General features: G+C 39.4%; 3 protein-coding genes and 1 non-coding gene across 4 annotated transcripts; 3 read left to right on the top strand and 1 right to left on the bottom strand.

The window, feature by feature from the left end:
• Nucleotides 1,478-2,887, top strand: LOC105155457. The gene has a single exon (XM_011071332.1). It carries the CDS (start codon nt 1,478-1,480, stop codon nt 2,885-2,887), a length of 1,410 nt encoding a protein of 469 aa, XP_011069634.1.
• Nucleotides 11,023-13,135, top strand: LOC105155385 (probable N-succinyldiaminopimelate aminotransferase DapC). Its single transcript, XM_011071258.2, has 2 exons — nt 11,023-11,337; nt 11,796-13,135. The coding sequence occupies exons 1-2, from the start codon at nt 11,260-11,262 to the stop codon at nt 12,951-12,953; spliced, it is 1,236 nt and encodes a 411-aa protein (XP_011069560.1). The 5' UTR covers nt 11,023-11,259; the 3' UTR covers nt 12,954-13,135.
• Nucleotides 13,274-13,345, bottom strand: TRNAC-GCA. The gene has a single exon. It is a non-coding gene; the product is annotated as a tRNA-Cys (tRNA).
• LOC105155384 (MORN repeat-containing protein 1) lies at nt 14,189-16,883 on the top strand. Its single transcript, XM_011071257.2, has 3 exons — nt 14,189-15,351; nt 16,069-16,297; nt 16,398-16,883. Exons 1-3 carry the CDS (start codon nt 14,426-14,428, stop codon nt 16,560-16,562), a joined length of 1,320 nt encoding a protein of 439 aa, XP_011069559.1. The 5' UTR covers nt 14,189-14,425; the 3' UTR covers nt 16,563-16,883.

The following is a 16,996-nucleotide window of genomic DNA, read 5'->3' as shown; positions in this document are numbered from 1 at the left end:
GTCGTGTGCGATCAAGTTGAAGCGAAGCGATGCTACAATTTCTCCCTGGGAAAGGGCGAAAAGAAGGAAAAAAGGAAAATGCAAGAGGCGAATAAGGTAGAATGGCTAGCATTAAAGGCTGGATAGATAGAGCCTGTCGGGCATAAGAAGATTGAATTGATACCAGGAGACTGTTCAAAGATAACAAAAATAGGCGCCAACTTGGAGAAGCTCGAAGGAGTTATGATCGCTTTCTTGAGGAATAATGTTGATATGTTTGCTTGGGACCCGTCGGACTTCAAAGGCATAAATCCGGAAGCGATAGTACATAGGTTGAATGTTGACCCATCAGTTCGACCTGTTCAACAGAAGAAATGAACTTTTGGAGGGGAGAAAAACAGCATCATTGAGGAAGAGGTGAATAAGCTATTAAGAGCAGGGTACGTGTCGGAGGTTCAGTATACGGATTGGCTAGCCAATGTAGTGTTGGTCCCAAAAGCAACGGGCAAATAGAGAATGTGTACCGACTTCACAGATTTAAATAAGGGGTGCCCAAAGGATCCCTATCCATTGCCAAGGATTGACGTTTTGGTGGATTCTACTGCGGGACATGAAGTTTTTTCTATGATGGACGCATATCAATGATATTACCAAATTTATATGGCAGCAGAAGATCGTGTAAAAACATCCTTTGTGACTGATTGAGGTATTTTCTATTACAATTAGGTTAAAAAATGCAGGGGCGGCCTATCAGAGGTTAGTGAATAAAATGTTTGCTCAACAAATTGGAAAGACCATGGAGGTGTACGTGGATGACATGCTGGTTAAGAGTCAAAAGCGGGATGACCACTTGGAACACTTGAAGGAAGCTTTTGCGATCATGAAGGAGTATGGAATGAAGCTTAATCCGAGTAAATGTACGTTTGGTGTGACTGGAGGAAAATTCTTGGGTTATATGGTCAGCGAAAGGGGAATTGAGGCCAATCCGAAGAAGATAGAGGCCATTCTGAAGCTAAGGTCGCTCACATCTCTCAAAGAAGTCCAGAAGTTGACAGGTAGAATCGCTTCCCTTAATCGTTTTATTTCTAGATCAGCTGATCGCAATTTACATTTCTTTAAAATATTGAGGAAAGTTAAGGAGTTTGAGTGGACTGAGGAATGTGAACGAGCCTTCCAAGAGTTCAAAAATTATTTGAGGTCTCCACCCCTTCTAGCAAATCCAAAGGAAGGGGACACGTTATACCTCTATTTTGGCGATCTCAAACAACGTTGTAAGCTCTGTGTTGATAAAAGAAGAGAATAGAATTCAGAATCCGGTATATTACGTGAGCAGAATGTTGCAAGGAGCAGAGACAAGATATACTGAGATCGAAAAGTTGGCATTAGCCGTGGTCGTTACCGCTAGGAAGTTGCGACCCTACTTTCAGTCGCATAGAATAGTGGTAATGACAAACCACCCCCTCGAAGCATCCTATCGTGACCGGAAGTTTCAGGTAGAATGATAAAATGGGCAGTAGAACTGGGGGAGTTCAACATCAGTTATCAAAGTCGAACAGCGAAAAAAGCTCAAATTCTAGTTGATTTTATGGTAGAGACTTCGAGTACCTCGGAAAACTTGGAGATGTGGATGTTGCATGTTGATGGATCTTCTATTATCAACAATGGAGGGGCAGGGATACTGATTGAACGACCAGGAGGCATCGAAATGGAGGTCGCAGTTCGATTATCTTTTCTCACTATAAATAACAAGGCTAAATACGAGGCCTTAATTTTGGGTTTGGAGTTAGCGTTGGAGGCCGGAGCGCAGATCTTGGAGGTCTTCACGGATTCCCAGCTGGTTGCAATGCAAATAGAGGGAACGTATGAAACCAGAGAAAAATCGATGGGGGCATACCTTAAGAAAACGAAAGATCTGATGCAGAAATTTGCCAGGTGTTCTGTGCGACAAATCCCAAGAGAAGAAAATGGAAGGACAGATGCTTTATCAAAGTTCGGGGCTTCATTAACAGGGATTAAGGATAGGAAAGTAACGGTGATGATAAGAGAGCATGCAGCGATCTCAAACATATCGGAGACCAACACGGTAAGCAGGAAATGTCAGTGGATAGATGAGATCGCAACATATCTCACAGAGGGGACCTTACCAACCGATGCTACATGTGCTCGTCGGATAAAATTTAAAGCACCGAGATTTGCGCTGATTGGGTCGCAGCTATACAAAAGAACAGTGGAAGGACCTCTACTTAAGTGTTTAAATGATTCGCAAGCAGAATACGTTTTAAGAGAAATTCATGAAGGTAGCTGCAGGAACCACTCCGGGGCTAGGTCGTTGGCTCAGAAAGTAACACGGCAAGGATATTTTTGGCCAACACTAAGGAAAGATACCAAGGAATTTGTGCAAAGATGCGAGAAATGTCAAAGGTATGCTTCTCAGACACATATCCCAGCGGTACCTATGACCTCCATCTCGATCACATGCCCTTTTGACCAGTGGGGCATAGATGTATTAGGGCCATTTCCGCTTGCCCGAGCTCAAAAGAAGTTTGTTATAGTAGCTGTAGAATATTTTTCTAAGTGGGTTGAGGCAGAGGCAGTGTCCAAGATTTCGGAGAGAGAAGTTATAAATTTCATCTGGAAAAACATAGTTTGCAGATTTGGCATTCCTAGAATTTTGATATCTGACAATGGGACGCAGTTTCAGGATAGACAGATAACTTCTTGGCTTCAGGAATTGAAGGTACAGCAGAACTTCACCGTTGTGGGACATCCCCAGGCGAATGGACAAACAGAGGTAACAAATCGAATTATCTTGCAGCACCTGAAGTCTAGGATAAGCTCGAAAAAGATTGGGCTGAGGAATTGTCAGGAGTTTTGTGGGCATACAAAACGACCCCGAGGTCAGCTATAGGTGAAACCCCCTTTTCTTTAGTTTATGGCTCTGAAGCTGTGATTCCTACAGAAATAGGAGAAGAATCATTGAGGATTACGAGTTTCAACCCCACAAACAATCGAGAGCAGAGGGCGTTCGACCTCGACACTGTGGAGGAGAGAAGAGATGCGGCACAAATAAGGATGATGCATCACAAAAGTTTAATATTGCGGAATTACAATAAGAACTTAAAGTGTAGATCGCTTCAAGTAGGCGACCTTGTGTTGAAAAAGGTGGAAGTCTCCAGACACGTAGGTAAACTCGACCCCAATTAGGAGGGACCATTCAAAGTGGTCGAGATCGTGGGGAAGGGAGCATACAAACTGCAAGATATTCAAGGCAAGGAATTACCACGACCTTGGAATATACGAAATCTTAGGAGATTCTCGTAATGTTTGGATTAATGTTTTGGGTGATTTTGTTTTGGTATTTTTGAGATAGAGAGAGAAAAATAGAAATAAGTTAGTATGTGTTTTGAGATAAATTGTATGTTTGGATTTGTGTTTTGATATAATATAAAATAGTATAAAATAAGTGGTGTAGGTTTGATGTTGGGATTTGGGAGACAGGAGTTACTGTTCATTGTCAAATCATGTCTTTTAATATATATATATTTAGTAATATATATATATATATATATATGTATATAGTATTTTGTTTGTTAGTGAAGTATAATATATATATTTATGTTAAATAATTTTTTTTATTGAGGCATTTATTTTTATATTTTAAACAATATTTATAATTTAAATGCATGATTGAATACATTGTAGTATTGTCTCTTAAATGGTTTTGTTAGACTTTATATTTGGAATAAAAAAATATAATATATTAAATTTAAATAAAAAATTTAGAATTACGTATGTATTATTGGTATATTGTCCTCAAATTTCAAATTTCTTAAATATTTCATTGAAATAGGAAAAATTATAAGTATAAAATATTTAAATGGTCTAAGTTGAAATTTTTTTTTAATCAAGCGTTAAAATGCTCTATATAACGTGTTGAAAATAAATTCGCTAAAATTTCACATGCGAACAGATAAATTTTATTAGATAATTGAAGTAATAAAACTACGAATTAGATATAGTACTGATATATTGTTAGTAGTGTACGAAACTACTACAGTATTTTTCGTTAGGTAGAAAAGTTTTATATTTCTTAACTAAGTAGCATTATTTTTCGTTAGGTAGAAAAGTTTTATATTTCTTAACTAAGTAGCATTGAAAAATATCTTTAATATCAATAATTTCATAAGTTAATAATTATTTTTTAATAGTAATTATTGCTTACATTTCACATATATTATATATTAAATAATTTTTTAAACATATACTGAAAATAATTTAAAAAAAAACAATTAAATCTCAGTTGCTTTGGTGTTGAATAGATTTGTTTAGATTAAATCGGTGCGGTGAAAATTATTTCATGGCCGTTTATATTCGTGGTGAAAATAATTGCTTGATAAATCGAACAATAGCCACTTTGCTTTACGCATGCAGTAATGATATATTGCCCAATATTTTTGAAATTTTTTTTACAAATATTGTTTGTCATGTAAAGAACGATGTGTTGAGTAAAAAATACATAAATAATTAAAGGTCAGTGAATTAGTATTGATTAGTTAAAAACAGAATAGAGGAAATATTTTACTTGTACCATATAAAGCTGTCATATTTTTAGGGAATTGTTAAAATCTTAAAACACATCGCCACGACATATAAGAAACGAATGCATTTGACAATGACAAACTGCTCGAGTACTTGTTCCAGCTTTACTAATTAAATCAACATTTGACGTAGAGTTTTCATATTCGGCCATTGTAATTCTAAGGACCGTCACGCCGCCATGGTGGAAGTCCCTGTGGTCGGCGTGAGCGTGCTGTGCTGTCGCCCTCACTGTACGACTGGGCACCCCAATCCTGCTGCACACCAAATCGACGAATATAATCAGTCCACGATCCAATTTCCCCCACTTCTAAACCCATGGCAAGACTGTGTCGTGCGGCTATCTGGGTACTGTGTGGCACCGGTGGGGCAACATCGCCACGAGCTACATGTTCCACTGCATCCCAACAGGCAATGTGTGTATGCGTCTGTGCCGATGGGGCAGTAGAATCCGATATGACAATTGGCGCATGCTAGCCCTCTCACCGAAATACGCACAGTGTGACTGCTCTCGCTGTCCGGTGCATCGCTGTGGGCCTCAGTAGGAACATCTGGCAACATCAATAGGCCCCAAACCTCTAGCATACTGGGATAATGTGGCTCTGGATAATGATAGTACCGTCTAGCCAATGGAAAGTGCTGCAAAAGGGTCAATTGAAAGGTGTTTGTGCGTTGCGAAATAATGTATGTAATTTGAAATGACAATTGTTAAATGGATTTCATTACATTTGCAATAACATGACGTACCCGTGACGCGTGTGGTCGTACCTCGGAGGGAAACACCATAACAAATGTTTCAATATCATAAAAAACCCTGTTAGCTGAGTGATGCCGTGAAACTGGCGAAATTGATTTTTAAACTCGTAGAACTTAGCACGGACTTGCTCTCGTGTGTAGGGATATCGAAAATATCTTCGTAATGCACGTGCCCAATGACCCATTTGTGTCTCTGCAAGTGCATCGTCACAATTGCAGTGTATAGTCACAATTGATATATACTTCAATACTTATTGCAATAAATACTCATCACACTGCAACGAAACAGGTATGTATAGTGCACCGACACTATATACTACAACTTACCCAAATCAATTTCTTAAAATATGTAAAAAAGAATTTCAATATACAAATCAGTGATAATTCTTCTCAATAACCCACATATTGTTCAGCAACAGAAATACATTGATACAAATAGTTCATAATAAAAAAGAAAAATCCTAAATTTAAAGAAAGATTAACAGTGCAGTTGACCCTACCGTCTGACCAAGCACTGGAAGCGCAATACCGCATTCGCCATGGCTGGCATCGTTTTCATCTGCATTCCCATCGCCATGAAATTTGCCGAGCTTGAGCAACGTCCACATCTTCCAGTTCATCCAATTCCCTCCCAGATCTGGTGCAAGAACTTTGGGAACAAGGATTATTAGTTTGTAATAAGTTTTGTAATGCAACTATAAAAATCACATTACCTTCTGTAATCAATTTCCGATTGTGTATTTCTGAGGTACTTTTATTTCTGAAACAAGTGACTGTGAGGGCAGAGGTCTCCGTTTGATGAAATAAAAGACGATTGAATTGGTGTTCAAAAAAAAAAGAAAAAGAAAGAAAATAAGGAAAAGAAACGCGACCAGAAAAACAAAAATGAAGAAGAAAAGGAGAAGAAGAAAAGGAAAGAGAGAAGAAAGAAGAAAGAAGAAAAGGAAAGAGAGAAGAAAGAAGAAAGAAGAAAAAAGAAAAGAAAGAGAGAAGAGACAAGGCTGCAGAGAAAAGAGGGAGAAAAGAAGAAGAGAAGAAAGACGACAAGAAAGAGAGAGAAAAGAGAGGAGAGAGAAAAAAATTAAAAAAAAATAATATAACTTGTACACCTAGTGAAGGTGTGCAAGTTATATATACAAACACCATTTTGTGTTTTGGCCCATCTCTAAGATGGGCCAAAACACAAAAACAAACATAGGCTCTATATTTAGATCGTTGCCTGAGAAAGGCTAGTTGAAAGATATTCGTTACTGATTAAAATTAGCTATGGGGAGAGAATAATCTGTGAAAGATTATAAATGTAAAATCTGAAAAAGATTGGAATAAGTTGCAATCTGACGAGGATGGGTAAGTCTTAGTGTGAGATGGACGGAAGTACATCGAAAATCTGAGAAGGATTAAGGGAAAACTGTAACCTGTGAAAGGCTGAATTATGGCCTGAAAAAAGGCGAATAAAACTATAATCTGTGAAAGATTATTCATATTCCATGTTCTTTGGAATTTCTGCGAAAATTCTATTATGTTTTATATAAGCAAAATATATCTGCAGAAATAGATTGGATCTGTGAAAGATCATCCATCACGATCACAACGTTACCAGTTAATTAGTTCCAAGGAAAGTTGAACAAATTACAAGATCCTAAAAATAAAGTCATTGGAGGAATTGAAGAGAGACTACATATTCTCAATTTCTTCAAGTAGGACAGCAAACTCATCATCAGTCGCAGGGGGAGTGTCTTCATCCGGGAAGGGTTGAAGATTGGCATCGAGGCTGGGGTTGAGGCGGGAAACATCAAAATCAGAAGCAAATCCATTGAGAAGAGTGGCTTGGGACTTGCAGCGATCGAAGCCTTGCATCAGGTAGTCTACCGCCTTAATCTCAACGGCCGAGTCGAAGGTAGGGGCTTTTAAAAAGTCTTGGGCGCCATTAAGGCGGATTTCACGAACTTGATGCGCGAACTCCTCTGACTTTAAAAAGGCCTCGCGTCCTTCAATGGTACCTGCATTGTTTCCCGCTGCATGACCTGCTTCAAATCCTTTCTTTTCCCCCGCAGCAGTGGCTTTAGATACTTTGGAGGCCATTTGGTTTTCCAGCTCCTTGATACGGGCCTCCATTGACGATCTCAACCTCGACCACTCTTCTTCCTTAGCAGAAAATTCAGTAAGCTTGGTCCTCAACTCCCGGTTTGCACGATCGACTATGAGATGGTTTTGCCGAAAGCCAGCACATTTTAAAGTTAAACCCCGAACAAAGTTGGCCGCCTAAAAAGAAGAGAAAAAGAAAAGGAAAATCGGCATCAGCAAAGTTTAAGTAAAAAGAGAAGAACGAAGGAAGAGTACCTGAACTAAAGAGTGAGCACAATGCTCTTCCATTTGAGTAAATGAAGTTTGCAAAAGGGCAGCTTGATCACAAGGAAGGCAACTGGCATCATATAGCTCCCAGGAGTCTTGACCCTATCGGGTCTTGAAAACAGAACTTCGAGGAGAGATTTGCCAATTCGGAATCCATCTATCACCCTCCAAGCGAGCTACGGGATGCTCTGGGCTTCGGAGATCTAATCTAGCAGTCCTCCAGCATTCAGTAACCCCGTGCAACACGTCCATGTTCCTCTCTTCCTCCAACCTAGCCTCTTCGGAGTATAGTTCCTCCTCACCAGATCGAGATCGCGCCACAGTCCAGTTGGGTAAAAGAGGGGACTTACCACGAGATTTTCGTTTCCTCGAGGTTTCGGCAAGGTCTCCTTCATTCAAAGGGCGATCTCGCGACCTCACACTACTTGGGGGAATTATGGTTTGATGCTGGCTAGGGGGGCCAAGTGATCGAGTTTCTTCGCTACCAACCTCGATAGTTATAGGGCCTAGAGGAAGATTGGCCTCTGGTGTTGAGGAAGCAGCTGGAGTTGGTTGAGTAGAACCTGTTGAGGGTTGAGCAAGCTGGGCCGCAGCTCGAGCCTGAGCCGCCCTGATGCGCTGGTTAATGCGAGCCTGGCTCACCATAGTCACTGCATGAAGAAAAAGATTTAGTTAAGGTGTTATCATAAAAGAGGATAAGGGTAAAGGAAATTGTATCACCTAAGGTACCCTCCACCTGGAGGGGAGCAGGAGTTAAGTGAGCGAGCCAGAGAATCCTTTCTACTAAAATCTTCTTCGGGTCATATCGATAGGAGGTAAGGCTGCTTATCTGATCCCCATCTAAGCCCCCTCCTTCCGTAACGGGCTTTGGCTTGTCTACCTTCCAGTCAAGAGAGAAAGGCCATTCGCGACCGGGAGGGGGTCTAACAAAGATAATTTTTTTCTTCCAAGGACCTACATTGGAAGTGAGGGGGTCGAGAAACCTACATTCTTTACGGGTTGTTAGATAGAAAAAAAACCTGCGTCCCCGGATCTCGTGGAGGTCGTAAATGAATATAACGATCAAAAGTTTAGGCGACGCAAGATTTGGGCTACACAAGGGGCTAAGGGAAAACGTAATCCTGCCTCAAAGTGTTGTAGTGAGAATGAGCAAAAACCAGGCGGGGGCTGATGCATACGGTCGAAGGATCGGGATATGACTATTTCGTAGTTAGTAGGGATGAAAAACTTATCCTTTATACTTTGAATTTGTAACCTTACAGTACTAACTATACCCATCCAAGGATTACGCTGCAATATAGACTGGAAATTCTCGTAGGTATGAGCTTCATTGGAGTTAGACCTATCTACTTGATTATTGGGACGAGACCTACGCCTGGGGGGTACTAAATCTCTGAGAAGTATATCAGAGGAGGCGGAGGAAGAAACAGCAGCAAAGTTAGACCCTATATTAGAAGTATTAGGAGAAGATATGGTACTTGGGAATAAATCCGATAGACGAAAAGTTGAAGGAGAGTAACTTGGGATCGAACACTTCAGAGCAGCGACCTCGACTGATATCTGTGGAACTAGGGGGATATTTTGAAATGGACTCATATATATATATTAGGGAAGGCGGTTTCAAATTTGACCGTTACCCAATCCCCGGGAGACACCTGTCCTTTTGAGGGGCATTGATCGAGGTAAGATGCAATGAGCGACACGTGGGGCTCATAAAGCTCCAAGATCATCAACTCAACAGTCAGAAGGGGCCTTTCGACTTCTAGAGTGATGTCACTCAAGAAGTGGGGAGTAATGATGAGGAAAATTTAGAAAAAGACGGATATACCCCCCAGCAGAAAGGCAAAAGTGACTTTGTGCACCTAAGGGGTTTGACCGAGTGTTCGTGCATGGCTCTCTAGTGATTAGGTATTTAATGGCATAGTTAATGCCCATAACACCGGATTTTTAGCGCATTACACGTAATCATGGGGCATAAATGGAGGTCGTGGGGGGACACGTCAGCGTATAGGTGGCGTTCAATATAAGAAGAAGAAAAACTCTTGGAATAAGGTAATTTTTAGTTCCGCATTCATAGAGAGTAATTTTCACATTTCTGCAACTGATACTTTCCAATATAATCAATACTAATTTGAGCATCGGAGTATCTTCGTCGGGTCTTTACCCAACTAGATAACATTTTCTTTCATCCACAGAATCCCAGAGGTCGGGAGCGAAACGTAGCAATGACCCAGAGGTGCGATCCACGATTTCGAGCCTGATTAGAACTAAATTGGGACATTAATTAAGATAGGAAAGAATCTTGAGGAAAATGCGATCTCTTTCCAAATCTGTCCTATTATGTAGCTCGAATTTCTCTAAAAACTCAAAGAACATTTATCAGAACTAAACATCTACTTGGAGTGGCTTCATACTTTACCTATTTTTTTCAGATGAAAGTGAATTTCAAACTCTAATAGACACGAAATGATGACGTCTCCAAATTAAAAAAAATGACCTAAACTTCTAGTTTTACTTTTACCCATCATTTTACATTTCTCAAGTAATATTTTTATATTTTTAAGCGGGTATTGTAATATATATATATATATATAATTAAAAGGATGTATTTATAATAAATTATAATTCACAAATTGAAAAAATGTTCAGAAAATATATTTTTAGTACAATTACACCTATTTAACCTTATATATATATATATATATATATATATATATTATTTATCCCGTACAAGTATAAAAAAATTATTATAAGAATATTGAATGTGGGGTAAAATTAATGAATTATATAACTTTTTTTTATGACATCAACATTTTTCGTCCAAACGCTAATTAGTATGAACAGAGAATTTTTTATCAAAGTGTAAGTATAATTATAAAAATATTTTGAGAAAAGTATAATTTCATATTTTTAAGAAATAATTATATTTATACCCTTTAACCTGTGGCCTATTTATTCAAATCATCTATATTTTTTAAATGTGTATAACCCCAAAAGTGTCAACATCAGTAGACAATTTACCCTTATTCCTTTATTATTATGAGTAATTTTTATGATTATACAAACAAAAATAAAAATAATTTTTGTGAAGAGATCATATATGCAAGGGTGTAAACATAATCATTCCTACTTTAAAAAGGGTCTATGTATAAACCCTAAAATTTAAACACTTCCGAGACTGACTTCATGAATTTTTACTTTCATGAGACCAACTCAACGTGTGCTTGAAATATGAACTGTGCCCACTAATTTTGGCCCTGTGTGATTATATCCGGACTTAATCTTCTAACAGCCCACTTTAAACTTCTATGTAAATCTGCCACCGTACACTTTCCGGCCCGATTTAAAGACACTATTTGGTCCAAATTCCGACGAATCTGACCTGTGTTGCTAGCCAGTCAACTTAGGCACGTGAAAGAACTGTTGAAATCCCAGAAAAACGGGGACAATTTTAAAGGGTAAAATAATTCCAAGTATCACATTCCAAAACCATGGAATGAATACCTTAATTACTGCGATTTTGCTAGTATACTGCTAAAATTAACACCATTTGCAGCGTGAGGTTTTGCATCTATCATGGTTTCTTCTTCAGCATCCACCGCCCCGCCAACCCACGATGGCTCAGCCCAGAACGCCACTCCTCAACCTGTGCAGGTCTCTTCTCTCTCTCTCTCTTTGATTTGACGGGCTTGTTTTGTGATTGATTTGGGGTGAGCCCTTTTGAGTATTTGTGCTAATTATTCGGCTTCTGTTTCGATTATGGATTTTCTAGTGATCCCAGATTGTTGAAATTTTGAGTTTGATGGTATAGATTTTGTGGCTCTAAGTGATTAAATTGGATTGTTTTCATTGAGGAATAGTTTGAGACTGTATTAGATTATCAATCTGTTGGTTGGAGGTTTCATGGTTTTGTCAAGAAATTATGCACTCACCTGTGCCCTGTGGTTGAATTATTGCACACACATAGGGTATCTTTAACTTATTCTGTATAAAAAGAGTGATTTCATTGACGAGGGTTTCGTTAGTTGCTGCAAATAGAGCCAGAAATTGATCAAAATGATGATGTCTTGAAATGGATTCCTGTCTTTTGTACCTCTGGGCTTGGTTTATAGGTTGCAAGGCGCTTGGAGAAGTTCAAGACAACTATTTTCACACAAATGAGTAGCCTTGCTATCAAGCATGGTGCTATTAATCTTGGCCAGGGCTTTCCCAATTTTGACGGCCCAGAGTTTGTCAAAGAAGCAGCTATTCAGGCCATTAGAGACGGTAACAATCAGTATGCTCGTGGATGTGGAATTCCTGAGCTGAATTCAGCAGTGGCCGAGCGATTCAAGAAAGACACTGCAGGACTACTTGTTGATGCGGAGAAGGAAGTCACAATCACCTCCGGATGTACTGAAGCCATTGCTGCAACGATGTTAGGTTTAATAAATCCTGGTGATGAAGTTATCCTCTTTGCCCCATTCTATGATTCCTATGAAGCTACCCTCTCAATGGCTGGTGCTAGCGTAAAGTGTGTTACATTGAGGCCCCCAGAATTTTCTGTCCCCTTGGATGAGCTGAGATCTATCATCTCAAAAAACACACGTGCAATCTTGATGAACACTCCTCATAACCCCACTGGAAAGATGTTCACCCGGGAAGAACTTAATGTCATCTCTACCCTGTGCATCGCAAATGATGTACTGGTTTTCTCTGACGAAGTTTATGACAAGTTAGCTTTTGAAATGGATCACATCTCCATTGCATCACTGCCTGGCATGTATGAGCGGACAGTGACTCTGAATTCTTTGGGGAAGACATTCTCATTAACGGGCTGGAAAATCGGTTGGGCTATAGCTCCAGCACACTTGACATGGGGTATAAGACAGGCACATTCGTTCCTTACCTTTGCAACGTCGACTCCAATGCAATATGCAGCTGCAACAGCCCTAAGAGCTCCAGATTCTTACTTCAAAGAACTCAGAAGGGATTACATGGTAAAGAAGGCTATCCTGGTAGAGGGTTTGAAGTCTGTGGGATTCATAGTCTACCCATCGAGTGGAACCTACTTTGTGGTGGTGGATCACACCCCATTCGGGCTGGAAAATGACGTGGCCTTCTGTGAGTACCTAATCAAGGAAGTCGGGGTCGTTGCAATACCGACCAGCGTCTTCTACTTAAATCCAGAAGAGGGCAAGAATCTTGTGAGGTTTACCTTCTGTAAAGATGAAGAGACTCTTCGAACTGCTGTGAAGAGAATGAAGGAGAAGCTTTTAAAGAAGCTGTGAGAGTAGCTGTTAAAGAACCATTTCCCTTGACAGATGTAAGCAGTATTTTAGCTGTTTATGTTTAAACCTTGAGGCGATTGTATAATCCCGCAAACTACTACTGGTGACATTCTTTACACTTAATCAAAAGAGTGTAGCAATAAGAAATTATCATATTGGTAATTTCAGATTTAATTTTATCACTCAAGTTAGGTCCAATTATTGAAATGTAGCTAGAACGCAAAATTTTGGGCTATCTAAATGGGCCAGATCAGTGGAGTTTTTATTTATGGCCCATTATGCCCACTATCAATTTTAACATTACTGAAAGGGAAAAAAACAGGGCCCAACCGGGTTCGAACCGGTGACCTCTTGATCTGCAGTCAAATGCTCTACCACTGAGCTATGGACCCTTATTGATCAAAAGCTTTACTACAATAAATATACTAGCGTTTTCAATAATTACTATAATAAAACAATACAGAAAATAATAAAATAGGAATTGAGTATTTGTGGGGCAGGTAGTATCTCAGTTGTCCAAATATTCATAATTATTATACATTGTTTATGATTGGATAAACTATGGGACCAAACACCATTATGATGTTTTTTTTCATAACCATAGCTGGAAAAATAAATATTTTATTTGTCAATTATTAAATTAATATCCATTTATGATTTAGGACAATAATATTTGTATAGTAATAAATTCGATTTATTAATAAATAAGCTTTAATGTTGTTATCAATATTTTCCATCTCACCAGAAGATGTAAATGAGTTTTATTAAATACTATAAAGAGAAAGAAATGACGACTTTACTTGTCGTAACATCGTGTCAAACAAGCCACCATTACTTTTCTAATCATGGAACCATAATATTAAATTAAATGCGACTCACGCTTCTTCACTGTATTCAATTAGTGTTGAGATTTTTTTTTCTTCTAATTTTGTTTTTCAAAGAAATTGTACAAAAAAAAAATAAAAGGAAAAGAAATGATATAAAAGAAAATTCCATGTCAGTCGCACGTGCCGGCCTGAGATCAAAAGTAAGAAGGCCCAGAAAGCCGAATCTAGATCCGATGACAGTACCTTCCCGTCAGTACCGGGAACTTCCTCATCGACGGCTAGGAACGAGAACCGATTTTCGGCCCTCAGATATTTCATCGACGGATCACATCAAGTACAGGTGGGCCCACCTCATCGCTTTTTCCAACATATAAATTCACATCCCCCACATTAAACTCGGTCCACTCCGAACAATTCCAAAACTACCTTCGCTCTCTCTTCTTTCTCTCTCACCTCTCTCTCTTCTTTCTCTCTCACACACAACACACAGTGTTTTCTCTTCTGAAAATTTTAAAAATGCGCACTTGCTTCACTGCTTATCCTGCGCACCACCGGAGATGAAACCAGCATCGGAGTACATGACAAGAATATCGAGGTACAGGAGGTGGTCCCACTGGTAGGAGGAGGAAAGATCGACGGCTGAGAATGAAACTCGAAAGTCTAAATGTTAACATGGACGGCCAGAAAAGCCAGGCGAAGCTTACTAGGACCAACTCTTCACTCCTCCGCTCTTCACCCACCATCCGATCATCAATCCACAGCTTATCTTCTGTGAGCGAGATCCCACCTGACCAGGAAACTGATATCGAGGAGCAGAAGCCCCATAGCAAACCCGTCTCGAAACCTCCAGTTAGGTCCGGTTCAGCTCCTCTCGCACCGGTTCTCGTCATCCTCTTGCTCTCTGTGTACACCTTTGTCTCTTTTTTCAATAGGGACGACATTCCCACCTCAGAAAACTTACTCTTAGCTTTAATCTTGATCGCGGTTTTACTATTCTTAGTCTCCAGAAACAAGTCTTTCGTGAACAAAAATTTTAACTTGTGCAAGCAATTATGTGATGAGTATGCAAAAAGACTCGGGCTTTCTTGTTTTGCCTCCAAAACCCATTCAAAACCGGTGCAATGGTTCATAGGGGAGTCTAATTTAAACAAATTGGAAACGAAACCTCAAAGCAAGAAGGAGAATGGTGTTCAAAAGATTATAAGAGAAGGGGTGGAGTTTTACAGCAATGGTGATTTCTATGAAGGTGAGTTCCACAAGGGAAAGTGCAATGGTAGTGGAGTGTATAATTACTTTGTGAATGGAAGGTATGAAGGGGACTGGATTGATGGGAGGTATGATGGTTATGGGATTGAGAGTTGGGCAAGAGGGAGTAGATATAAAGGGCAGTATAGGCAGGGTCTGAGGCATGGATATGGAGTGTATAAGTTCTATACAGGGGATACGTATGCTGGAGAGTGGTGTAATGGTCAAAGTCACGGTGTTGGGGTGCAGACTTGCGCTGATGGGAGCTGTTACATTGGGGAGTTCAAGTGCGGTGTTAAACACGGCCTTGGATGTTACCATTTCAGGTGAACATTTTGATTTTTCTTTAACTCTTGTTTTTCTAATTAGTTTGCGTGGTTTGAATTTTTCAAGACATCTTGGGAGTTCTATTATGGGATTCTGATGCGAATTTGTGTGGTTATTTGTTGTGTTAATTAGTGTTATGTTTTTTAGCTTGTTGATGGAGCAGTATAAGCTCGAAATAATAGCAGGACAGTTTGAATGTTTAAAGTGTAATTTTCTCTACACTCGAAAGCTATATGCTCACTGAAGATGGCGGTTTCCTTTATGTGAATTTGGGGCTTTGTAATTGTTTGTCACTTTTTCTTTTTTCTTACAAAAATTCGTGGGAACAAACAGATAGTTCTGTTAATGTTGTCTTCCTTGATGAAAAATGATTTTAAGAGATTGCTAAGATCAGAAAGTGGTAATTAAAAGTTTCTCTTTTGCATTTCTGAATTATGTTTGACATTGTTTGTTGAATGCTATTCAAAGGATTGTTCTTGAAAAAGATATTCGAGATATTGTACTCTGCGTTCAACCTTTTCTACTGGGTTGTTCTGTGATCAATCTAGTTTTCTCTTAAGATTGTTGGTATTAAATGCACAAATATTGAGTTGGTGTCTTGTCATCGAAGAATTGGGAAATCCTTACCTGAAGTAAACAAATTGATTGATCTCTATCTCTTTGTTTTGTATTAAAAGGAACTTTGCAAATACTGATGCAGTTTGATTGTATTCTAGGAATGGAGATCGATACGCTGGGGAGTATTTTGGAGATAAAATCCACGGTTTTGGTGTCTATCACTTCGCCAATGGTCATTATTATGAAGGATCATGGCATGAAGGGCGGAAGCAAGGGTATGGCATGTATACTTTCCGAAATGGCGAGACAAGATGTGGTGAATGGGATGGTGGCAATCTCAGGACTCGCCTTCCCCCTCTGACCGATGCCGTTCTTCGAGCCGTTCAGGTGACAACTTTTGGCGTTTCATCATACACAGAACAATTTATTAGCCCTATATTGTATCAACATTTTGGTTTGACTTTTCTTAAACTATTAATTTCGGCAGGCCGCTAGAAAAACAGCAGAAAACGCGATCCACCTTCGCCGGGTGGATGAACAGGTGAACAAGGCCGTGGTGGCTGCCAACAGGGCTGCCACAGCCGCAAGAGTTGCTGCAGTCAGAGCCGTCCAAAATAGGATCGATGGAAAATTTTGCGATACTAACATTTAAGATAACAAGCATTGCTGGTAAATGTAAATTTACTAAATTTCAATACAAAAGCAACGAATTGAGCACCCTGGCGAGCTGAAAGCGCACTGGTGGTGGTCGAGAGTATGTTGAGATTTGGTTTGACTACGCTGTAACTTGTACATAGATCCCATGTATACATCAGTGAAAGATCAAATTTTCAGCAAAGATCCTTTTCTTGCTCCAGTCCACTTGCCATAAGGCTTGTTTTTCTTTTGGGTGGAGTTGAACAATGGGGTTCCATTATTATGTTCTTCTCTGCAATAATGAGTCCAAAACAATGACCTCAGGTTGTCTCTCAAAGCATCATCTCTTGTTATTACATGAGTTACCCTATCGCAATGCTGCTGCTGTATTTGGTGAAAACCATGCTTCAAGAAGCGGCAAACACTAAATCTATTGTAATATCATATATA

Source organism: Sesamum indicum, linkage group LG2, assembly GCF_000512975.1.
Source record: "Sesamum indicum cultivar Zhongzhi No. 13 linkage group LG2, S_indicum_v1.0, whole genome shotgun sequence".
Classification (NCBI taxonomy): Eukaryota; Viridiplantae; Streptophyta; class Magnoliopsida; order Lamiales; family Pedaliaceae; genus Sesamum; species Sesamum indicum.
Note: the sequence above shows the minus strand (reverse complement) of the source record. Positions and strands in the feature narration are given on the sequence as shown.

Coding starts and splice junctions, on each gene's coding strand:
- LOC105155384 (XM_011071257.2), top strand. CDS start 14,426: ATGAAACTCGAAAGTCTAAATGTTAACATGGACGGCCAGAAAAGCCAG. Junction 15,352..16,068: donor CTTGGATGTTACCATTTCAG/GTGAACATTTTG, acceptor ATTGTATTCTAG/GAATGGAGATCGATACGCTG. Junction 16,298..16,397: donor CCGTTCTTCGAGCCGTTCAG/GTGACAACTTTT, acceptor TAATTTCGGCAG/GCCGCTAGAAAAACAGCAGA.
- LOC105155457 (XM_011071332.1), top strand. CDS start 1,478: ATGATAAAATGGGCAGTAGAACTGGGGGAGTTCAACATCAGTTATCAA.
- LOC105155385 (XM_011071258.2), top strand. CDS start 11,260: ATGGTTTCTTCTTCAGCATCCACCGCCCCGCCAACCCACGATGGCTCA. Junction 11,338..11,795: donor CCACTCCTCAACCTGTGCAG/GTCTCTTCTCTC, acceptor CTTGGTTTATAG/GTTGCAAGGCGCTTGGAGAA.